This window comes from Rhamphochromis longiceps, linkage group LG14 (genome assembly GCF_057381845.1).
Source record: "Rhamphochromis longiceps isolate RC_006_pf linkage group LG14, R_longiceps_female_GT1.1, whole genome shotgun sequence".
Lineage (NCBI taxonomy): Eukaryota > Metazoa > Chordata > Actinopteri > Cichliformes > Cichlidae > Rhamphochromis > Rhamphochromis longiceps.
In genome coordinates, this window is record NC_140570.1 from 8,637,634 (window position 1) to 8,662,716 (window position 25,083).

The 25,083-nt window shown below is 44.6% G+C and overlaps 1 protein-coding gene across 2 annotated transcripts in view; it reads left to right on the forward strand.

The window, feature by feature from the left end:
- Positions 1–228: 228 nt before the first annotated feature.
- epha4l (eph receptor A4, like) overlaps positions 229–25,083 on the forward strand; it is a 62,485-nt gene continuing 37,630 nt past the window's right edge. The window contains exons 1-3 of one of the 2 annotated variants that reach the window (XM_085380214.1): positions 229–528; positions 2,343–2,410; positions 5,158–5,821. In XM_085380214.1, coding sequence (XP_085236340.1) covers positions 432–528; positions 2,343–2,410; positions 5,158–5,821 — 829 coding nt within the window. In that variant the 5' untranslated portion in view covers positions 229–431. The remainder of the gene's footprint in view (positions 529–2,342; positions 2,411–5,157; positions 5,822–25,083) is intronic. The other variant, XM_085380213.1, reaches the window with a different exon arrangement.

Sequence of the window (25,083 nt, forward strand, 5' to 3'; positions counted from 1 at the left end):
TCAGTGTGAGTTGGACAAATGTGCGCTATGATTCCCAGTCTCATGCGTCTGAACTGTAGTGACCACTGTTTGGTGTGTGCAGAGGTGTGTGCCTATTTGTGTGAGTGTGTGTGTGTTGGGGGGTAGTTAATGATTATTTCCCCCCGTCTCTTCTCTTCCCACCCCCAGTTCTTCTCGTTTCCTATATGGATTGACGGAGTCCGCGTCAGAGCGCACGGAGTGGACCCGCCTCCTGGCTGTGGAGCGCTCAGTGCGTTTCTCTTCCCCCTCTGTCCGCTTCAGACCCATATTCCACTGGGAGAGAGAGAGGAGAGAGCGAGGGAGTGAGTGAGAGTGTGTGTGTGAGAGAGTGAGAGAGAGAGACAGCAGGACCTGGGAGAAGAGCACCGAAAGAAAAAGAGGAGAGGGGAAAAAACGCAGCACCGACACAAATGGCACTCATGGCAGGGATTTTGTTCACGGCCACTTTTCTTATTTCTGGGATTTCTACATCTCTTTCTTCGTCACGGATATATCCCCCAAATGAAGGTAAGGTCGCTGGGAGGAAAATTAACTGCGGCGGGACTTCATCCCCGCTCCCCCGCGTCTGTGCGGCTTTTGCGCCGCGGAGGCTCACTTCGCCGAGCCCCAGTAGTTGCGAGTGCGTGGAGCCGCGACGAGTTGGGTCACCTTTACGCACTCAGCGGCTTCTGCGGAGCTTTTATGCGAGCGAAACTGGAGTGAGAAGTGCCTGACCGAGCGCGCATCCGTTGTTTTGGGTCGGACTTGGATCGTGCCAGCTGCGGAAAGCCTGGGAGTACTGATACTTTTGCCCCCTCTCCCCTCCAGCAATACGTGCTGTTTTCTGTAGGACAGTGAAGGAGACATCTGCTCCCCCCCCCCCCAAAAAAATAAATAAATAAATACAATTTAAAAAAGCACTTCGCACAAACATGTGTCGAAAAAGAGAAACCAAATGAATATACGAGTCAGTTTGGAGACTCGCAAACCACACATCCGACTGACAAAGCAGCTCTTAATCCATCATTTTCAGAAGCATCCGCAGCGATGTCTCCTGCTGTCACTTCGTCATTTAGGGGAAAAAATCCGAATAAATTCTAAAAGTTTAGCTTTCCTGCCTGGCGCATTACATTGACGCCGACACAACAAAATATTTGTCGTCGATTCATTCAAGATTTTTTGCCGATGATGTGTCAGATACACGTTTACTTAAAAAGGATCAAGTGTTAAAATGAGAACTATTTAAATGAAGTGTGGTGTATCTCATTCAAAACATGCGCTCGGAGGTCTTCGGGGCTGCAGTCGCCTGCTCGAGTCCCGGAGCGCCGCGTGTTAGGTCCGCTACAGATGAGGCTCAAACCCACTTTCTACTGTAAACACTAATAAAATCAATACTTTATTTTATTAAAGACGAGCCCATTAGTTGCACGTCTGTTCTCTGACGGACTCTTTGGTGTGCGTCTGTTCTGCTCGGCACAGCAAAGCTGTCCGACACAACAAGTCCACAGTTAGAAACCCCGAGCGCCGTTTAGTTGGGACTCAAAAGATTCAAATTTAAAATGAGTCTTCATTGTGCACGATGATGTATTTCATGTGCTTACGTGCTCGGTTTTTTATTTAATTATTTATTTATTTACAACACATGCAGCTGATTAAGCTTTTTTCCTTTCAGTGGGAATTTAAAAGAAAATTTAAAGGACCGCAAATATAAAATAAATTTGATCCCTTTTTAAATTATAAATATATGCGTGAATTTTTCTTGTGCGTGATGTTTTACTTTTTTGGAGAAAGTATTGTGTTCGGTTTTCTGTCTGTCACTGTGTTTTTTCCCCTTTTATAAAATGCTTTTTCTTTTTTTTTTAATTTTTATTTTAAGTTTACGCACGAGGATTCAGTCAAACGCGTAAAGCCGACGGTGAGCAACCGATAAAATCACGATGTGAAAGGCTCCGGGGGAAACGCGTTTGTCGTTGATAGAAGATCCCTTTGCTTAACGAAAATCAATCAAACCACATCTCTTAGGCACAGCAAGGAATTACGCAGAACAAAGCCTTCACATGTACATCTTTGTAACACTTGCTGGCCCACAGTTTTTACTCCTGAACCATCATCATGAGAAGATTTCCTCAACTACATAAATCGCTTTAAAGCTTTGTGTGTGTGTGTGTGTGTGTGTGTGTGTGTGTGTGTGTGTGTGTGTGTGTGTTTGCTTTAATCATTTAAAAAAAAGGAAGCCATTTCTCCTCCTCAGAGTGTAAGGCCTAATTGGATTATATGCCAGTGCTGATGTTGTGTGGACGGTCTGAGACTGCATGCTCACTTCTCTCATTCTTGTTTTCCAGTCACGTTATTGGACTCCAGAGCTGTACAGGGGGAGCTGGGATGGGTCTCCAACCCGACAGAAGGAGGGGTAAGTGCTGCAAAGAAGTGTCCCCTTGTTAGGACGCATGGTCCCCTATTGGGAAAAAATAGAGAGATGATATCCATTGTTGGCAGGAGCTGTAGAGTGATCCGCCAAATAGATACACAGCCCCCTTTGATAAGATTCTGTCCTGGAGAGCATTTTATGGGAATATCTTTGTTGTTGTATTGCGTGTGTGTTGGTGTGTGTGTGTGTTTGTGTGCATCTGGGCTCAGGATTAGATCATTTCACAAAAAAATGAATAAATTCATTTTTTATCTTATATAGAGGCCACCTGTAACCCACCTCGAGACCCACATCGGGTTCAGGAAGCTGCTTTGAGAACCATGGGGTGTGTAAGCACCCCAGTAACCTCACAAGCCCTGTTCCTCTTTCTCTTCTGCTCCCCTCCTCTCCAACCACTCTGTAATGGTCAGATGCGGGGACCGATACTCCAGCGGGCGTCGGGTTTCCTGAATAGACCGTGGATTGAATCGGCCTTTGTGGAGAAACTTTATATCCCTTTCCACCATTGAGTCGAAGCGAAAGCGAGAGGGAGAGGGAGAGGAACTTGGCAGCTGAGAGAGGGTCCTCTGGAATGGATGAATGAGGGGGGGAAAGTGCAGTGGGGTTCAGCTCTTGCCTGCAGTATGACCAGCTACAAAGCAACGGGGAATAGGATCGACAGAATGTGTGATCTCTGGTGGTTCTAATTGGGCTACAGTGGATCTGGTACGAGAAAGAACAGGGGCCGCAGAGGGCCCCACGATGGCCACAAGTGTTAGATTTTAGTTAAACGTAAGGCACATGCAATGCCTTAACCTAGCCTAAACGTGACTGTATAGAAACAGGTAAATATGTATTCAGATGCATGCTGGGAACTAACCCTCACCCTAACTAGCCTTTTATAAATAAAAAAGTAGGTTTTGATGTTTTAGATAAAATATTCATTTTTTGTCCTCTGATTGTCCAAACCTGGGGGGAAAAAACAAATTTCAAAGGCCAATAAATAAATAAATAAATTTTAAAATCACAAATCGTCAAAGCTTAGAGGTCAGGGTCACTCAAACGACAGAAGGTTAGTGATCGTCAGTCAGAAGTCACTTCTTCCAGTTGTCCTGCTTGCACAAATGTGATGAAAACCACAATTAAGCCTTTTAATGTTTTATGAAAATGAATACAAATTAGCAACCGCCATGTCAGCTAATGAATATGAACCCAGGGGAGCAGGATCTCATCTTGTGCATCTGTTGCGAGCTCTGTTGTCGGCCTCTCTAAATGAACTTGATCGGTGCTGCGCTCCGGTCCTCCCCTCAGCCATTTTATCACAAGCAAGTGATTGACAGGGTCCCGGCAGCCGCGCAAAGCCTGCATTCACCCTCTCATTATGACCAATTGGCCTTATTCTCCCTCTTTCTTGCTATCGGCGGGGGGAAAGGTGCAGCGTTATCTCAGCGGTGCTTGATTTCCACAACAAAAGCGGGGCTGAAGCCAGAGAGCAGGAGGGAAATGATAGACATTTTTCTAAATCCTACAGCCACAGCTATGTTTAGCATTATCGTACCACTCTGCTTTGGGGAAATAAGGCTTAAATCCAGATTGTTTATGATAAGGCGTCAAGTAAAATCTGGCAGCCTGACTCACATGTTTCAATTTTTTTTTCTTTTTTGTGCAGTTTTCTAAATGGCTGAAACGACAACGGCCAAAAGCTTGTCTGCTCTTGTTTACAGCCCAGCTCAGTCAAAGGCTCTATTTAAAACACACGGTAAAAAAAAAAATCAGAGGCAGCGGGCTGCTCCGAGGCTCTCGAGAAATACTTGCGTTTCCTCAATGGTGCCGTGTAGAGAGAGAAACTTTATTACGAGTTGAACAAACATTCTCCCTGGGTAAAAAATAAGTCAGACCACACCGGGTAATCTGTGCACCCCCCGCGCAAGCTCATACTGACATCAGTGCCAATCATGTATGCAGATGTAGAGCAGGCGCACATTAGATCATTAGCAATCTTCTAATGCCTAGGTGTGTGTTTGTGTGTGTGAGACGAAGATTTTGTGTACAGCTCACCAAGTAATTGAACTGTAGGCATTGCTGAGCCAGAGACCTAATCACATATTTCCTTCATAGTGGAGGAGAAGCAATAAATATTAATATCTTTGCACAACTCTATTAGGTGTCATTCATAAAATATGCATTAATTTAAGCCATCGATGAACTGCTCTGCTTGGCTAAACCAACAAAATGCTCTTTTGCGCTGTATTGCTTGGCGCAAACTGGCACCGTGTAATATGTACTTGGTGCTTAATTGGTTACATATTACACATTGGCAGTTAGGAGAGCTTTTATGTCTGGCATTTTCTAGATGTTCTTAATGTTGAACAAATTTTCTTTACAGGTTCCTTTTAGCTGCTGTTTGGAAAATACCATTTTCACAAGCAGATTTAAAGTTTAAACTCTCGTCATCCACCCAGTCATTAGGGAACCACTTAGGGTTAGGTTGCTGAACAAGCACAGTTTAAACTGGAAGATCTAGCTTTTCCAATTAGCTCTTCTATGCATTTGGCCCTCTGTTGAACACTTTTAATTTGGGAAAGCTACATACAGGAAAATTCCATATAAAGGGGTAGATTTGAAACTAACTCTAAACCAGTCACTGGTGACCTGGTGGAGATGAATAAAGTTTAAGAATTTCCCTCTGGGATTAATAAAGTCTCTCTGATTCTGATTTTAACATTTTATTATTTGTTTCCTTTCCCCAGTGGGAGGAAGTGAGTATTATGGATGAAAAGAACATCCCCATTCGGACGTACCAGGTGTGCAATGTCATGGAACCCAATCAAAACAACTGGCTCCGCACTGACTGGATCCCCAGAGGAGGTGCCCAGCGAGTCTACATTGAGATTAAGTTCACTCTCCGAGACTGCAATAGTCTCCCGGGTGTCATGGGAACCTGCAAGGAAACCTTCAACCTTTACTACTACGAGTCCAACAACGACAAAGAGCGCTACATCCGAGAGAACCAGTTCGGCAAGATCGATACCATCGCCGCAGATGAGAGCTTCACTCAGGTGGACATTGGCGATCGTATCATGAAGTTGAACACAGAAGTCCGGGATGTGGGAGCCCTGAACCGCAAGGGTTTCTATTTGGCTTTCCAGGATGTTGGGGCGTGCATTGCACTTGTTTCTGTCAGGGTCTTCTATAAGAAATGTCCTTTAGCCGTGCGTAATTTGGCCCAGTTTCCAGATACTATCACTGGAGCTGATACTTCTTCACTTGTGGAAGTTCGTGGTTCATGCGTGGATAACTCAGAGGAGAAGGAGGTGCCCAAGATGTACTGCGGGGCAGACGGCGAGTGGTTGGTGCCCATTGGGAACTGTCTGTGCAACCCTGGATACGAGGAGCGCAATTCAGAATGTCAAGGTAAGGAATTGATATTTGTCTATGACATTTTTTTGGCTCCTTTCTCGATTTATAGACCACCGTCCCCCCTCTCCTCCAGTCCGTCCCACCCTTACAATATCCTGTCTCTGTCTTTTTGTCTTTATCTCGTGTGTTTTGTTCTCTTTGTTCTTCCCTCTCCGTTGGATGTTTTTATCTCCTTGCTCCCTAGCTCTCTACAGCCTTCTCTCCAGTGTTTAGTTGGGTGATAGAAGCGGAGATGACTGTAAATGGAGTAATTAGTGGGCCCACTGGGAGGTGTTGTGCAGTGGGATGCATCCCAGGAGAATTGGTGACACGGAGAGAGGAGACTAGTGCCCCAACTGGTTTGCACTAACGCTGTGTCTTTCACCCCCCCTAACTGTTCTTTCTCTTATTCCCAATAGAGCCTCAAGCTGTGGAAAAGAGATAGACAGCTTTAGAGGAAGAGAAGGAGAGAGAGAAAAGGGTTTATAATTCCAAGCAGGTATGAGAGGAGTAAAAATACACAGCTGGGAGATGGGGCTGAAATAGTTCTATTTGGTAGGAGAGGAATAGCCCTTTGTGGACAATTATTCTACTCTTGGCTTGCCGTGATCCTATACCAGGCAGTTTGATGAGGTTTTAAGGTCAGCACAGAGTGCTTCCCCCTTCAGACTTTTTAAAATCACAATCATGATAGAGCTTGAAGCCTGTTGGTGAATTTAAAATGATCCTAGGAATGCCAATCAAAAACCCACCAATGGATCATTTCAAATTTCTGTCAGTTTCCAAGCTCTTCATAAATGGCATTTTTGATTGCCTCTGACCCACTTTAACTCCCTTGTTTCATTGCACCCAGTGGTCTGTGGCTTATGGTATACAGTACTGTGATGTTAATAACATCTAGTAGGATTCAGCAGCTGTTTTGTTGATCAGTCTTTTGCCAAGCTGGGGGCACACTTGTAAGCTGGCCAGATGAGCGGATGCCAGTTCTGCCAGGAAAGTTTATTGGTAAACCCCGGTCGTCACCACCCACCAACATCACACAGAAAGCAGTGGGCCGCAGCAGTGAGGGGTCAGAGGCTGGGCACGGGTGATTAACAGGGGGGCGGACTACTACACCTCTCCTAATTTACGAGGCAGCCTTTATCTCGGAGGACTAATTGCATGACAAACAGGTCTGGTGATTTAGGGCTACCACTGGCTGCTCGGGGGTGGGGGAAAGGCAAAGGGGTTCAAGTAGTCACAGATGGAGGTTTGTGTGTATAGTTCAGAGTTTATTTGTTGAGCGCACTGTACGATCAGTAAGAATTCTCCTGGAGTGTTGCCACCTCCTCGGGGTTCAGATGGCTCCAGCCAGGTTTCTATATCCAGAGTCAGTTTTAGAGAAGCAGAGAGAGAGAAATCTGCAATCAGTTTACCACAACAACCTCTTATGACTCAGTATGAGAACCCTGATCTCATATTGTATACCATAACTTCCATTTTGTTGCATCATTGGAAATGACTTCTTATCTCTTCCCTTTAATTCTCGTTGAGATAAATAGCTGTTATAGTCATCATAGAAGGCAATAAAGGACTTGGAAGCTTTGATTTTATGTGACTAATGCAGTATTGTAGTGTTTGCCAGCTTGGCACCAGCACTGTTGCTCAAGCCAATATATCCATTTAGTCCCCATATCACTGCATCTGCTTGAGTTTGTTTAAGTTTACAGTGCCAGTACGCCCACTCTATTCACTTTTACCTACAGTTCTACTCTCTTTCTAAATTTCACTTTCAGCTGGATAACATGTGTTGGCTTTATTTTGATTGTGGGTCAGGGACTTGTGGGTTAAAAGGTGCTGGTCCTCAAGTGCACAGATGAGCTGGTTAATATTTCCCCATGTGACAGGCTCTGGGGGGGAGGGCCTCCGCTTTTCTATGCCCGTGTTGACAAACAGACTTATGCAGAGGTTTGGGGTTTCTTTGTGGTGAGGGTGAAATTAAAGGAAACATGAGTTAAGGTGTGATTTTTTTTTTCAGTATTGTTTTGCTGTTTTGAAAATGTGTATGAGAGTGTCAGCCTATGAGGTGGTTTGATAAAGTTCAAACTGTTTTTGTTTAAAAGGTTTTCTTTGGTGCAGTTGTGTGAGTGGTGTGTGTGTGTGCTTGTCCTGTGTACGTGCAGGGTTACAAGGGCACCCTGGCCCCTGGTTCCCAGCCCAGGATGAATGGGCTCCCCTCCATCATTGTTTGGGGCAGCAGCGGAGCCGTCTGAGACTGGTGATGTTTGAGGGGGAGAAGGATTTAGAGGGGGAGCTGACAGGGGATGTAGGACTTGTATTCTCTACCCCTGGCAGAGGTCAGGGGTCATCCCCTTCCGCATCCATCTTACTGCAGTGTATGACAGGGTTGGGGATCCAGGATTGATTAAGATGTCAGGGTTTTGACAGCTGTGGTAGGGGGAGTGTGTATGGGTGTCTGTGCCTTAGGTGGACCTAGGGTGACTAGGGTGTATAGCCAGGGCCAAGGCAAGAGGGACAACCGGGGCACTGTGGGCCAAGGGGCCCCCTGATCTAAGGAGAGGGGACTGTCTGTTTGTGTTTGGGATCTCGTTCCCTGTTAACCACCTCGCCCACTCTGTGGGGAGGGCGCGGGGGTCAGCTTGTTGTCTCACTCCTCATCTGGTGAGGGAGTCCCTGCTGTTGGAACTGCGGGAGTGTCTCTGAGGTAATGCAAAGAAGAGATTGGTGGGCACTTTGGCCCATCATGTGTATCATCATGGAGAAATGATAATTGCCCGCTTTTTTCTTGATTAGAAGATTGATCGAAATAACGTTTTTGGCAGTTGTTTTTTCATGAATCAGATTTTAAGTTGTTTCCCTCGAAGCTGCTTCTGTTGTCATGTGTGTTTGTTGGGGATGAGTAGCTTGTTTAAGGTGTGAAGTTGACAGATGCTTCTGACACTGCAGAATGCTTGCACATAGTTGAGCTGTGAAGCTTTCACTCATAACTGCCTCTCATCACAACACAAACAAGTTTCTACTTCTTTGTGAGCTTTCTCTAGAGCCTTATCCTAATCCTAACTATCAAAACTAAATGTTCAACCTTTAGTCTAATTCTGTTGTAAACCCAGTTTTAACGTGATTCCGATTCATCAGCTGTGTGGTCTGTCCCACAGATCAGACAGAAGGCCCTGCCTTGCATGTTTTAAACTGTCAAAGTGTATGAGAGGACATTATATGAACTGAGGCTTACTCTGACCATAATCACTACTTTCCAAAGACCCTAACCCCTTATTTTTTTGTATTTAGGTTTAAATACAAACATGTAATATCAATTGGATCAAATTGAATAATCAAAACTTGTACCATGTTTAATATGAGCATCCACTAATGTAACAGCATATAAAAGACAGAAAATAAGCAAATGCATGGTAAAATCCACTTTAAATTCCATCTGTGCATTTGCGTCCTCTTTAAATCCTGCTTGTGCACGTGTGTGTGTTCAGGACCCGATTGTGATGTCGGTGTGCGATCGGAGCATTTTTGCTTCAGCAGTCTTTGCTGAGCTGGAAACTCTCATTGGTATTGGATTAAGAGGTTTTACGGATGAAGTTTCTCTCCTGTGCTCCGTTCATTATATGTGTGTGTGTGTGTGTGTGTGTGTGTGTGTGCGTGTGTGTGTGCGTGTGTGTGCGTGTGTGTGTGTGTGTGTGTGTGTGTATCTAGGTCTCCCATTCTATCCCTCCCTCTGTTGACAGTGTTAAATATGCGCTTGGGAGCATCATTCTAAATTCACCACGTAATTCTATTTAGCCCGCCGGTCCCGGGTGACTTTAAATCCACAAACTCAGTCCCTTGTTCTCTCCCCCCACCACCACTCCTCCAACCCCTGTTTTGCTCCCTTTCTTCCTTCTCTTCTACATATACACAAATTAAGCATTTGCATCTTCCTTTTGGTTGTCTTTTTTTTTTCTTTCTGTTCCATGTCTTCTGTCTCTTCAGATTTCCTGTTGCTTCAGCGGCTATTCACAGGCGTTCCTCCTCTTTTCATATGTCTCTTTCTCCTTTCATAGCCCTCCATTTTTACTGCCGAGTTTCTGTAAGCAATTTTCACCCATTCACGCTGTCTTTTTTTTCCTCCTTTTCTCTTCTTCTTTTAACCCCCCTTTTCTTCTCTCTGCTCCGGCCGTCGAGGTGGTTAGTGTTTGTCAGCCTGTCTCTGGTGGCAGCAGCAGGAAGTGGGCTGAATAATGAGATTACCTTCGCTGTGGGGAGGGAGGCGGCACACCAAACATCATCACCCGTCACTCTCCCAGCGAACACACATGCGCGAGTGACACCCGAGAGCGTGCGCACAAACCCCAGTCATCTACATCTTGGGATAAACATTTGACACACGTATGCTCGTGCAAACAAACTCTATATATCCAGGCAAATGCATGGAAATAGACGAAGCAGTGAGACGCATGCACGCGCGCACTCACAATCTTTAGTTTTAATTTCGTGCGCACACAGACCCGCACTCCGAGCAGAGTGCAGCAGAATGGAGGTGAATGTACTCATCACTCTCGCTGCCACCAGAGAGGCTCATTTTGTGCCGCTGAATAGAGACGAGGAACGGAGGCTATTACCAACGGAGAGCAGCAAAGAACAACAGATGCAGAAAGAGAGGACAAAATGTCTCACGAGGAATCCTTCAACTCCTCCTCCCTTCTTCCTCGTTCCTGCTAAAATAATTGCTTAAGGGATTTTTAAATATTCTGCTGTTGTTTTCTTCTGATTAAAAAAAAAGAAGCAGTCCTCTCAGCTCACACAAATCTTCCCTCTACTTGAATGGTAAAGAAGGGGAGGAGGGAGGTGGGGCGGGGATGCTGGTGGTAATACAGCCATCATTAGTCGAGGTGCTGAAATGCTTTTCCTGCTCAGGCGGCCGTCCTGCCTCTGTGTTTGTTCCCTTCATGGCTCGACACTCATCACCCTTCTCTGTTTCTTCTCGTCGTGCCCTGTTTAAGGCGGGAAGCCACCGGTGATCAAGCATGACCCGGGTTGATAGCTGCAGTACTCCCACAGTGCCAGCTACACCTCAGGGTGTATGACTATGCTGCTACAAGTATCCATGTTTATCCATGTTTTTCCTTCTTTCTTTTTTTTCTTTTTCTATGCAACTTAAGCTCCTCTGTCACAATTTACAGTTGGGCCTCATTTCTGTTTCTAACACCAGCTGGAAGAGAGATCTAGTAACTATATTTAAAATGAGCTAAAGGATTCAATAAATCACCAGGACTGTTTTCTGAAAAAATTATTTAAAGGCGCACTAAATGTTGTTGTCATTGGAATCAGATTGATATAAGTGTTTTGAATAGATTTAAATCGAGCGCAGCACTAGGTCAAGCAATTCAAACTCCATTCAGTTTTTATTTATACAGTACCAAATCAAAACAACACTTACCTCAAGGGCTTTATACTGTAAGTAAAGACCCTACAATTATACAGAGAAAACCCCAACAATCAGTTGAGTCCCTTAGGGCAAGCACTTGGTGACAGTGGGAAGGAAAAACTCCCTTCCCACTGTCACCAAGAAATCTCCCGGAAAGTGGTGGACTTCTGCTGCGACAGGACAAAGACACACTGTGGAAGAGAGCCAGAGATTAATAATAATTAATGATCAAATGCAGAGTGGTGTATATTACACTAAGGTGAAAAAAGTTGAGAGAAGAAGAAACACTCAGTGCATTATGGGAAGCCCTCAGAAGTCTATTACTAAGGGAGGATTCAGGGTCACCTGATCCAGCCCCAACTATAAGCTTTATGAAAAGGAAAGTAGCTACCAGGGGGGCAGATCAGCTGATCTCAGTGCTAACCCACATCAGCTGACTGCTCAATACATTCTACACATATCTTCGGCCAGACTCTCTATGAGCCCACTCTTTATCCTGCTTTAGCCTCCTGCTGCACATCTGCAAGCAGATTCACAATCCACTTCCTCCTGTCATGCTGCTTCAATCTGTGTCATATCTGTTATCGTCAGGGCTTTCTCTGTTCTGTGCTTTTTGTCTTGCTGCCGCTCTCCCATGACAGAGCACTCCTGCCAAAGACAAGTTACTGCAGACGGAAATCTTTCTTTGATTACAGTGGGTCTGACTGAAAAAGCAACAAGTGTCAAATCGGCTCCATTCGATGCTTTGTTTAGGTTTTTCATTAGGTAGTTTAGCCACACTGGAAAAAATGACAGGTGTTGTTTTAGCTAAATTAATTAGGGAAATTTGGGGACTTCTGTTTTTGGTTGGACACTGTGGTACACAGTGGGAACGAATGATCCACAGAGTACAGAATATACCGTTGCTTCCCTATTAAGGCCACAAATCTCTAACACTGTACAGCAACTGTTGATGAACTTGGACCTGCTTTAAACTTTTGAATAATCCGTTTTTTGTAATGATCTGCTTTTTCAACCTATAATGGAGCATTTAAGCCTTCAGCTCATTTTAATTTCATTGAAATACACTCGATATTGTGAAGACACACTACTTTTCTTAAGTACACTATGTTTGTAACAGTGCAGCTTACATGGTTGTCAGCTGGCATTAACAACATATGGGCCATGAGGATGATAACATTTCTCCTCTCCTCTCCTCTCCTCTCCTCTCCTCTCCTCTCCTCTCCTCTCCTCTCCTCTCCTCTCCTCTCCTCTCCTCTCCTCTCCTCTCCTCTCCTCTCCTCTCCTCTCCTCTCCTCTCCTCTCCTCTTTGAAAAGCATCCTCTCTTTGAAGCCCGCGATGGGAAGAGGGAGCGATTAAAGCAGTCAGCAAGCAAATTAGCATGTCAAAAGGCCCTGAATCAATACCCCAGCTCTCTACCAACACAACCCTGCAGTCCTTTCACCCCCACCCCTCCACCCCCCATGCATCTCTGCCATTCCCCCATTCCTCAGGCTGTTCCCCTTCTTCTCCCTCCTTTTTTCCTGCACACTCTCCCTCTTGCTCCTTTGCCCTTTTCTTTCTCCTTCGCTCACTTTTCAGATTTTCCTTACCCCCCCCCCCCCCCTAAAAAAAGCCCTGTTTTCTCCCCGAGCTGGCAGGCAGACGGAGAGAAGAGGTGGCGTTTGTGGAGGGAGATGGATGGATGTATAGGCAGAGAAAGGCCGACGGAGAGGGAGAAGTGGACAGCCATCAAGTGGGCATGGGTGAACTGTTTTGGAGATGGAGAGAGAGAGAGTGGTTATGAAAGAGAACGAGGGCCTCTGCCACCTTCTTTGTGCTGAAAGAGAGGCAGAGCGGACCTCACTCGCCAAGAACAGCAGAGGAGATCCGAGATGAGGAGACAGGGAGGGAGAAAAGGAGGCAAAAAACACGGGAGGGAGTGAAGTGGAAAGAGATTTAGTTCCAGTCTGGCAACCTTGCCTTTCTTTTTTTTTTTGCACTTCATCTGTCGGTTCACCATCGCACGGAAATCCCTTCGATCTGGGGCAGTGTGTTAGTGATCACCAGCGCAGACGGACGCGGAGTAAATGTGTGTGTGTCTGAACCGTTATCTGGCCCGTGTTTATTCAGTGCATCTGTCTCAGCAGGCGTATCACATGCTGTATCAGAAACTTCTATTAACATCCCGAATCGCAGTGCGCGATCTCTGCCTGCAGACAAAGCAGCTCAGCAGCCCCTCAGATGAACGGCCGGCTCTCCTTCAGTATCTGACAATGGGAGGCTGATTGCAAACACCTTGAAATGTTTTATCTCTCCCTCTCTCTTTCTCCTGCTGATTTCCAACTTAAGATCCCCCCCCACCCCCCCTTCCCACCACACACACAATCCAGCACCATCCAATAGTATCTAGGTGGTCTTTTTCTTCTCTTTCGTCATCATCCTTTTTTTTCCTCAGAGGGCAAAGAGTTCAGTGGCCAAATCAAAGGCAGCTCCGTAGCAATCAGTTAGGGGTTATGACAAAAAGCCTTGCAATAAAGGGCGGCTGTGTAATCTGATGGGCCCTGAGACTGGATGCAGTGCCCATTCTAATGAGCCGAGATCCCCCTTTTCTAATCACAGCATAGGAGGAAGTGGCACAGTGCTTCATTCTCCCTGGAAAAACACACACACACACACTTAGAATGTGTGATTAGAATAAAAGACTACATGCAGATTGTTGCAAGGAAAACAGATTAAAGATGTGAAGTGGGAGGAAGTATTCTGGGCATCCAAAGCCTCCTTCATCTTAGACAATGGAAGATGAGTTTGGAGACCCTAAACTGACATTACGCTCGCCTGCTTGTGAATCGGTGCTTCAGCGGAGGAGTCGGTGCATTAGGTTATGGCTTGTTTTTTGGTAATGAGAAAGCTTAAACAGAGAAGCTGGTTACAACTTACAGGTTGCATTTACAACACAGGCTTAAGTGCAGAAATTAAGACATGTAGGGCCAACAATAAATAGTAAAGTTTATTTTTTTAAAACTTAAAACATATGTTTGACTGCTTAAATTGACACTTCTAACAGAATTCAGCTCTAGCATGTTGATTTCCTGCCTGTTGGAACCATGAAGTAAATGTAAAACTGCTCTGACGAGTACCGCCTCTGTTCTAATAATGGTTGAAGCTCATATGTAGTGCCATATTTAGAGCTATCCACATTGCCACACCAATGGACCGTAGCTACATCTGTACTGTAGATGATGAACAAGGAGAGTATTCTCTTTGCCTTTACACTGCAGTCAGTCCCTGCAAGGTCTGCGGCTGAAAAATGAAGAAATACACAAGTGTCAAATGCTTGTAATGACACTCAAGGCTGGCTAAAAATGCAAGTCATTGTTGGAAGCTTCCCATGTTAGAATTCCCATCTTTACACTGCAAATGAACGTGTTTTCAACTCAGTACAAAAAACAAGAAGTCTTAAAGTTATGCCAGATTAATGGTGACGTAAGTAGCTGTGGCTGTGAGCTCTCTGCTAGACCTCACGTTCACTAGCTTGAATAACTGAACAGAATTGTTTTGCTGTTGGTGCTTTTTGGTGCATGTGTTGTAATAGTTATTATATGGGATACGGGATGATAACCAAAAACCATGTGGTTATTTGTGTAAACAGGCTGTCAGTGAAGTCAGATTTTTTTTTTTTTGTTAATGTGAGAAAATTTGGAATTTATATGTTTCAGTTAGCCAGTATCTGTGTCTGTCTGCCATCTTGTTGGGGTTTTCTCTGCATTTCTCTGTAGGTCTTTACCTTACAATATAGACCAAATATAGACCATTGACCAAATACAAAACTTTCAGATTGTTAGTCCACAAACCAGTCGGTCATGTCTACGTCTGTTATTTTTGTACAGTTGATGATTCCGGTGAAAAAACAGCCTACAACTACATTAGCCCATGTGCTGTATCCTCAAGGTCTGCAAAGCTCACTGTCTGTTAGCTGTAGCTTTATATTTCTATTCAATGTGTGACACCAGTTTCTCCAAGAAAAGCAAAGCTTTCTTTCTTACCTTTGTTAACACGTTTTTTGCCGTCTACAGTTTTGATTTCACCCCAGAATTTTGAGAACAGGTGGCTGACACATTGCTGAGATGGGTATGCACACAAATATGGCAACGTACATGTGTATCAAACACACCGTGGGCTTGCCTCTGAGGTGTAACCTCTGTGCAGGAGAGCTGAAATGTAATTTGGGGATGTGGAGCTCTTGCTGCGCCGGTGGACCCAAAGTTGCTGATCTCCAGCCAGAGGCTGAGGTATGTCCGTGGCAGGGCACATCTCTGGGATTAGAAACCTTGATCCTTCCTGATATCTAGTGAGTTTTCAAATACTGCTAGAAGGGGAAAGAAAAAAAAAGTAACGTGTTCCCTTGAAGACTTGTATCGCTGGAAGAAAAAAAGAGGAAGGGAGAGAAAGCGAGGCAGACAGATAGGATCAAGCTTAAGAGAAAAGACAGCGATTGAAATCAAACAAGGGCACCAAAAAGTGACTTTGTTTGACAGAAGGAATGTGTGTGTGTGTGTGTGTGTGTGTGTGTGTGTGTGTGTGTGTGTGTGTGTGTGTGTGTGTGTGTGTGTGTGTGTGTGAGACAATAAAAGAAAAAGCAAGATGAATTGATTCCTAGTGGCCTGATAAATGGCTGGAGATGTGAAAGGTGAAGTGGGGAGGGGGTATGGGTGGTGATCCCTCTTTGAACAAGCGTAGTGTAGTCATGTCATGACCTCTGGCAGCTGCGGTAGATATTACAGTCAATATCAGCTGTGTGTATTGTAGACTTGATTCACCTGATCTTGCACCGTTTTCATTGGGCCTACAGGGAGCATGAGTGAACTGACCCTTTAAAGAGTGCATTGAGTTGGAAAGACACCAGAGCTAACCTCCTCAATAAAAGCAGCTTCTGCTGTGTTTTTTTTTTTAAAAAGGAAAAAAATTTCAAACCAAAGCTATATGTCCTGATATGTTGTGTTTACATTAGTATTGGGTTTTAGTGTGCTGAAATCATAGACTGTATATAGTAACAGACAGACCAAGCCACCAGGGCATTTCTTCATTTTTGGATTCTGCTTTTTGAAACCTCAGCTTAAGCATTTCGGCTGCCACCATGTTGGGATTTTCTTTTAGAGCATTCTTCCATTGGCATCTATGGGCATTGGTTCAGCCTCAAGTGGCCACATTAGGAATTGCAGGTTTTGGCTTTACTCTTCTTGGCTTTACTTTTCAGGCCTGGAGGTTGGAGCTTGATTATTGACGGCATTAAGCGGGAGAATAAAGGAAGTTATGAGCGCTTTTCTTTGCTTTCACAATCAGCAAAGCTGATAAGTGCAGAACGTCAACTTAAGAGGTGATAAATCGCAACGATAAGAAGAGATAAGGAAAGGCAGAGAGAGCTGTAGATATGCTTGTGTTGGAAGAATGTAAAGAGTTAGAGGAATGTGAAAAACACGACACAGAAACTCGACCGCGGTGGTGCCCACACACTTACTTCAAAGCACGCTGTGCATTTTACCTCATATCCCTTTGTTTGCCCCCTCCAATATCATCCTTGTGCATGTGTGTCTGCTGTCACATCAAAGCTAAAGGCTAAAACACATTAGCAGAGTAACCTTGTCAGAGCAGCAGCCATTAACCCGAGGCTCCTGTTACAAACCCTGCACGCCCTTCACCCCACACACACCCTCTCCACTCTGCCCACAAGGCTAGGTTTAACTATTCTGGGGGTTAGGCAAGGTAGCGTATGCATCCAGCTGTTGGACACACATATACGCTGCCAGCTTAGGAGTGTACACACATCATGTCAAGGCATGCAGCATGAGCAGGAGTCAACACAGTTTCAAACTGGGGGGAGGCTCAGGATGGGAGGTGTCATTTCTATGATGGCAGTGACCTCGTTTCTGTTTCAAGAGGAGAGAGAGACAGAGAGAGGGGGAAAGTGGTCTGATGAGGCCTGAGTAACACCAGGTGAGGTCAAAGGGCAGGGCAGGGACAGTCGCGGTGGAGACCAGCAGGCCGTCACTGGGCTGACATGAGCTGTTGAAGAGCCAGTGACCCGGGACAGTTTTTATGTAACCTGTGTGTGTGTGTGTGTATGTGTGCACTCACACACACACACATCCAGAGCATCAAAAACGTGTCCCCCAGTGCAGAGACACAATGGCAGCGCAGCATTCCCAGGGCTACACACACACCTCATGTGCACACACATGCACAATAGAAGGTGTTTTGAGGCCCCAGACAGCCTGTCGTCTGGGAGCTACAAGTAGATTACCTAAACAAACAACCTAAAAATACCTCCCTTTTTCACCCATAAGTCGACCCTTTGCAACCTCTGCACCGAGCTGCTTCTGAGAAACCGTCAAGGTTGATGTTAAACTCGCCCCCGAGACCGCAGACAACGAAGCAATTTAAGTTTTTGCATGTGCGAGCTTAAGCGCTGACAGATGTGCGCGCACTTTCATTTGACAAACTGTACGTCCCGTGTGCGTGTGGTGGAGCGTGTTTGATTTACGACGGGGTCGTGGTGGAGTCATCTAAACTTACATGTAAGCTCGGTGTAAATATTTTACGTGGTGAATTTGTCACTGTGGAGTCGTTTTTAATGATCCAAGTGTAAGTCGGAGCCCTTTTTCTTCCGCTGTAACTAAAGATTAAATAAACCATGTGTTCCGTTTGAAAAGACAACTGAAATTAATGTTGAAAATCCACAGCTACAGGCAGTGGTTTAGCCATTCTGCTTTCATGTTTATCTGGATATCAGAATACATGTGATGGAGGTTAAGGTTTATTTTTGCTTTGAGCTATCTGCAGAAATGTAGCAATTACATCATATTTGAACAATTTTCCAGCTGCAATGTTTCCACCTGAGGTCACACACCTGTGGCAACCAGGCCAGAGAGGGCGGATTTATGGGCTTTTTTGGAAAAAAAACTTTAATTAATTTAATTTACGCTTTGTTTAATCTGGACATAAGATGTTTGAGTTTCCCAGCAAAAATGGACATGAGAGTGAACAGTGGTTCCAGAACAACACCCACAAGAAGACATATTAGTCTTACACACATACATAAAACAAACAGTGCTCATCCAAATCCACATCACCTTAAATTTATTTATTGAGACCAGCTGCTTAGAGTTAGTTTCTTTTGCAGCTGGTTCCACGCAGAGTTTGCAGATAGAAGGAACATTTAGAGATTATTATGTTAGTTAAAAACTACTCATATCTAGATCTTGAAGCACCTTTTAATAATTATTGAGGCTCTTCTTTCTGCAACAGAACAACAGAAATAGAAAAAAACACACGAAAGTTGACCCAACACAACAAAAGTGTTTTTAGGGTGACAAACCAACCAGAATGTAAGAAGCTAACAGGAAAAGGTTAATAGCAAACATGTAACTACAGTATTAGATGAATGATGCAATTAAAAAACACATTACCTTACATCTCCCTCACAGCGCCGGTGAATCCTCCAGCAGTTCGTCACATGTTTTGGTCTCTGTCGCTTCTGTCACAGCTGGTCTGTCACATTAATGTGTCCCCAGAAACACTTCTGTTTTTTTCTTTTTCTTTTGTTTATTATTTATTTTGTGCTTTTGCAACCTTTTTTCTATATGTTGGTGTTTTCTTATGTGTCATGGGCCACACTACTACCAAGAAGTTGTCATAGTTTTGTATTTTGTAATTAGTTTTTGGTTGTTTCATTTTGACTTTTTGCTTTTAATTTAGGCTAGTTTCAGTGAGTTACCAGAGTATTTTGGGGTTGTTGTTTTTTTTGGTTTATTGTTTGAAAATGTTTAGTTTTAGTTTAGTTTTTATTAGTTTCAGTCTTAGCTTTAGTCTTTATTAATTAATAATGTATGGGAGGGCATGTGTCAGAGGCAAGATTTAGGAAAATGATTCCAGGTATTAGAATAAAAACACTGAACCTTTTGAAAATAGCAGATTCACAGTCTTATAGTAATCCAAAGTCTCAATAAACACCACCATAAAGGCCTCAGCAGGCGGCTTTTAATATTGACTTATTTTTTTGGCAAAGTAGCAAACACTAGAAATCAGGATATTTTGTCTATGCTTTCATTTTATTTTAATAATTTTTTTTTAATTCACAAAATTGTTTCAGTTAGTTTTCCTGTTTTGGTGAAAGTCAAATTTTTCTTATTATTTTAAATAACCAGCTAACTAACAAAAATGATTTTTTCACATCTAGTTTTAGTTTTTAGTTTAGCTTTTGTTAATCGTGCTTCCCAGCCTCAGTGGTAATCAGCAGCAAGCAGTCAGTGCTACCCTGCAAGAGAAATAGCAACATCATCATACACATGCATTAATCACAAAGGCACATTTTTTGTTTGTTACTTGCATTAATCTTACCAAGTTCGCTTCGTAGTGTGTGATGTATATATTCAGCTGACGCATAGCTAGATTGTCCTTTGTTTAGCTGTCGTGATATTTTCTCCCATTTTGCGCAGAAAGCTCGTGATGTTGATGTATTTCCCAGTTTCAGAACGTATGTGTGACGTATTATGCACTGTGCAAGAAAAAATGGATATGCGAGTGAACAAGCTGTGCATTGAGCATGTGTCACCTTGAGTCTGTGCAGTGATTTGTTGTGTATTTGTACTGCAATGTCACAAGTGGTTTACACTTGTTTACAGAATTGGCTACGAGGCCCCATTGAGACCGCTTCCCTATCACTTCCTCTTCACCTATTCTTAGTGTGTGTTCTCCTCACACATACTCCCCTTTCCTGCCTCATTCTCCTTGACTCACCGCGAGCAGAATAGTTAAACTCCCCCAATTGTTTAGCAGCGTGTGCGCCCCTGCGAGTGTCCCCTCACACAACAACATTAGCATACCACCCCACCTCCCACACCTATCTACCTATTATTTATTTTTTTTGTCATAACTGAATTGAAATGCGGCTCTTTTCATTGTAAACAATGTCAGGAAAGTATGCTAAACACACACACATGCAGACACACACATATCCAACATGAGACACTAACCCCCCCCAGAGAACCTGAGGAAATTGGACCAAGACAATGCCATGATTGTGTTTGTTTACCTCCCCTGGTCCCTGCTGTGCTGCCTGTGCTTAACCTCCTTACACAAAGCCTGTTCAGCTGATATGTGCATCTTTGTGTGTATTTGCATGCATGCATGGCTCTGCAAAGTGAATCTGCATAGTCCAGAGGACGTTTGAAGGGCTTTTGTGTTCATACCTGAGGGTCTGCAGGTGCACAGAAGTTTGCATGCCTCTGTTTGTGTATGTTTCACTTGTCTTGTTTGCCTTGAATTATAGCCCATTACCCACCTGCTTTGTGAATCTCAGGTCACAAAAGGTCCTTAGTCAGTTGGCACGATGCCCGGCTTTGGGTGGTGCCACCCTTGCCGACCTGGCATGGGCGCAAATGTGGAATCTGAGTGGCTCCCACCTAACGCAGCCAAGTCAAATAGTGTTTCACCAGACAAAGATGGATCTGTTTGCCTGCACCTCTTCCTCATCTTTCCATCCTGTTGCTGTAGCTCTTCTCCATTCGTTTCAAAGTCCTAACAATTTCTGCTCTCTACCCTCCTCTCTTGAAGTCTTTTTTTTTTTTTTTGAAGTGCCTCATTCTTTTCCTTACATTTACTTTCAGGACTCTCATTCTTTAAGCAATTGTATTGTATGTTGTGAAGTTGGCTGGGTGGAATACTTTAGATTTCTGCGATATGACCATTGTACTAATATTCCTTCTTAAGGTGAACTTAGAGGAATTAGGGAGGAAGTTGGGGCCTACGTGTCAATAAGAACGCCGAGACCTTGGTCTACAGGAAGTCCTCAGAACAATATTGCAATTTCTTTTTACAATATGGCACCACACTGTGCTCTTAGCAAAAACGGCTTCATAATGAAGCAGGAAACTGTTCGTTAGTCTCTTGTATTATTTGAGCAGCAACCCCTTGGGATGAAAAATGAAGACAACATGTCACCACTTGAGCTTGGCTTCAAAAGTACCTCTGTTCACAACTGGTTTAGTTTCTTCGTTCATATCCACTATACATCGGGTTAACTGATGGATACCTCATTCAGTTAAATGCTACGAAAACCCTTCCTGTCTGACATATGCACACAGTGAGCTGCTGTTGGTTGCTAGGCCTAACCTGTGTGGTACAGTGTGGTACACGACCATCCAAGTGGTTTGTGCTTCAGTTCTAATAAACTTAATCGTATTTTATTAGTCTGTTATTTAGCACTGATTAGCAGACAAAAGCTAGCAGGAATTGGTAACTGAGCACTCCATGTGCTCCAAATTTCATCGCTTTTGGCTCCAAAAAAACCAAACTCACCAAGGCTTCACTGGTTTTGCGGAGTCCAAAACCAATAGGTGGCGTCACTGTGGCTGCGTCCATATTTCATATCCAGTCTGCGGTATAGTCTATATTTGGGTGAACAGTGCTGTCAAAGGTCTTTTACAGTGTCTGCAAAAATTCAGTACTGACTTGTGGAAACGCTGCAGGTTAGAACATTTCAGATCTGATGTTGAATTTGGATGAAAGGCCAAGGCATCAGCACGAGGGAACAGTTTGTTTTACGGGCGTAACCTCGGTTCTCGGAGCCTTCTTTTGTTATAATTCTCCTTTTTTACAACACGCTTTGCTCATCTGGTTCATTGGCCGGTGCTCCTATATGTCAGGTACAGACATTTTAATTAGGGCAGCGTCTTGGGTGGTTCTCGGGTGATGGATTGGTGTGGCTGAAAATACAGTTATAAATCATCTGGCCTTCGACAGACAAACCGCTGGCAACCCTCGCGCTTGCTGGCACCGGCCGCCGGTAGCGAAGCATCGGTGATTGTCAGCAAGGTTGGCTTGGGTCTTATTAACGTTGTTAGCCTCGATGGCTTTTGTTTGAAGCCTTCATTAACACCAGTGAGGATGTCGGCCCAGATGTCGCTCCCAGACTTTTTCACTTTTGCATCTTAAAGGATGCTACAGCTAATATAGGACCTTTTCCCCTGCCAGGTCAAGGTCAAGATGTGTGTCGAGTGTATGTCATCAATCATGGTGATCAGTTTCGGTGGCCGTGTGTCCCTCATCCATCACGCTGATGTGTTTCGCTGGCCGTGTGGCTCTGCGTCGCTGTCAGGGCTGGAGGTAATTAATAACCAGAGTGACAGAATTAATGAGTTAACCTGCTCCACTCTCCTGCTGTCCCAGTGACAGACGCTAACGGTCAGCAGCTAGTTAGCCCCGATAATATGCCACTGGCTCAGGTGTGTCGATATGGAGGCTATTTTGTTTTATACATTCATGTTCGTGTGGGGAATATACGTTCAGCTTGTGAGTGTATATTCCATAGCTAGGGGATAAAGAGAAACATTATTGGAATCGTAATCTTTTTTAGCAGGAGTCTCACCTGAGCAACTTGCCTTCCACAGAGAGGGTAAAAAAAGAGATTGAAAACACACAAAGGCAGGGGGATAAGGCAGAAAGGCAGTTTGAATAGAGATCGTTGGCTCCTCAAGGTGCAGGAGAAGGCGAGACTCTCCTTGCCCTCAGGTCCTGAAAGCCGATCGCTTGGTTTTTTGAAAGAGCGGCTTTGTGAGGATGCCTCCGACCGCTCCTCTGAAGAGCGCTCACTGTCTGTTATGACTAAAAAAGAGTGACCGAGTTTTCATCACCTATAGAAGATAAAGCACGGCTTTGAAAGCGGGGGGAAAGGCAGCAGTTTGAACTTAATTCTCCCTTTTTTTGATTACAAGAGAGGCAATTGTTCTGCCTGGGCAGGCCTGGTTATTGTGCGCCGTGCGCTGGGTGTTACATTCCCGGGGTTTTCGGATGCTTATTGTAGTGCAAGTTCGCTCTCATGCTTTCATTCCCTAGTGTATTGGTTACTTTGTTGTGTAGGCTGCAGAATAGCTTGCCTATCAGGCTTAGCATGCGGGTCACTCAAGGTGGGCTGCAGTAGGTGGGTGTGTGGGTAGATGTGGATTTATTTGGCGGCATCTATCGCTGTTCAAAGCCTGGTGTGTGGGTTGCTGCCACTCGGAGGAAAACTTAGCTGTGTTTTTTTGTAGTTGGCTCGCCTGTGGGTAGCTATCATTGTATCGTTAGCTTTTTCTGTGCTCCTATTTTTTACAGATGGACGCATCGATGGTCCCATTTCCCCCCCTCTCCATTAAACTAAATCAGCCAGCAGAGTCCCCGACTGCACAGACAAAACTACTCATTAACTCTTGCAACTCACTCCAGTCTCCTTTTCTCCAAACGGGCTTTAGCTCAGAGACAACAGGGATGGGGCAGGGGAAGGAGTGACAAAGAGGGAAAAAGACTAAAGCTAGAGAGGAGGATTGAATGAGTGAAAGAGCTGCTGGGGTAGAAAAGGGGAAGAATGTGATGTCCCCGGTCTATGAGGGATTCCATTTTTGCCTTTCTAGAATAGAACAGTAAGTCACCAGTCTCTTTGTCTGTCTTTGATCTCTCAGCTCAGGGATTTGGCACCTGACAAACCCCTCTCTGTCTCTGAAAGGAGGCTTGCTGAGAGAAAGCCTCTGAGAGCGGGAGACAGAAAGAGTAAAAAAAATTAAGGAAAAAAAGAGTTAGAGAGCATCGGGAGCGAAAAAAGAGACGTATAAAAAAGATGGTGTGGGGGGAAAAAATTGGGTTAGACTTTTGAGGGCTGCATGAGAGGATATGACGAGGGCGTCTCAGCTCAGATCCCATTAAAACTCAATACACATGTGTTCCTGTGCGCCTCTATTTGCGTCTGTATAGGTTTGCCACGGCTGGTCCGGACAGTGATAAATCCAGCAAGTCTTAAGGGAGATTCCTCTCTGAAGCCACGGTCTCTTGGACCACCCACTATTGTGGTCTCTTTCCTCTCACACACACACACGAAGGCTCCTAATAGGAAGCAAATTTCCCCCAGCTTTACTTGGATATCAACCTCTCTTTTCTTCCAGTTATTCCCTTTGCAGGGCAGTCGCTGCTATAAACAAGCCCTGATATGTTGACATCACATTTTCAAACACAAGTTCTGAAATCCTGAGTTTCAAACCACAGATGAAGATGCCAGAGCCTGTCTATGGCAAAACGGGGGGATTTGGAGTTCTGCAAAGAATTCTGGGACAGCCTGTGAGGGTCAGCTTGGGACAGCTTAATAATTGACGGGCAAAAAAAAAAAAAAAACCTCATCAACCGTGCACAGTTTGAGGTAGGCTGCTCTTAGACTGTCTTTAGACTTTTAAGAGGCTCAGACCCAAAGGCTGTGAAGCATGGGACTCAATTAACTCTCCCACCAGCTTTTAGGATTCGGGGGTTGGGTGGGGGGCACCTTCTCAAACAGCTGCTTGACCCCGCTCTCAGCTCCGGACACTTTCCTGGTCAGCGCACATGTACAAACCCTGACTTTGTGTTTTGTCGACTGAAGCGGTCACAACCTCTCGAACAAAACCCACAAACCCTAGTGTCCTCCTGTTTCTAATGATGACACCGGGCGCTGAAAGATTCCTTTAGAGACAGGGAGATAAGACAAAGTACCCCCTTACTAATCTCCTCACTTTTTTTTTTTTGCTACTGTGAAGAAAAAGAAATGGAGGCTTCACGCACCCCTGCGGGCTACAGTCAATGAGGCCCTTAGCTTAGTGCTAGCGAGCAAAGCGACAGGGATTTAGAGCTGATTGAGGGAATGGGACTGGGCAAAGAATGGCTCAGCAGGTAGCAGCTAGCTTTGGCTCTGTTAACGCCACGCTATGCTAATCCAGCAGCTAGGGAGGAGAGTCTGCAGGCTAAATAGCCTGACTTTATTGCGCCTCCAAGACAGGGATTTCCCAGTATTTTAGAGGGTTTGTGGATTTCCTCTGCTGTTTGTGT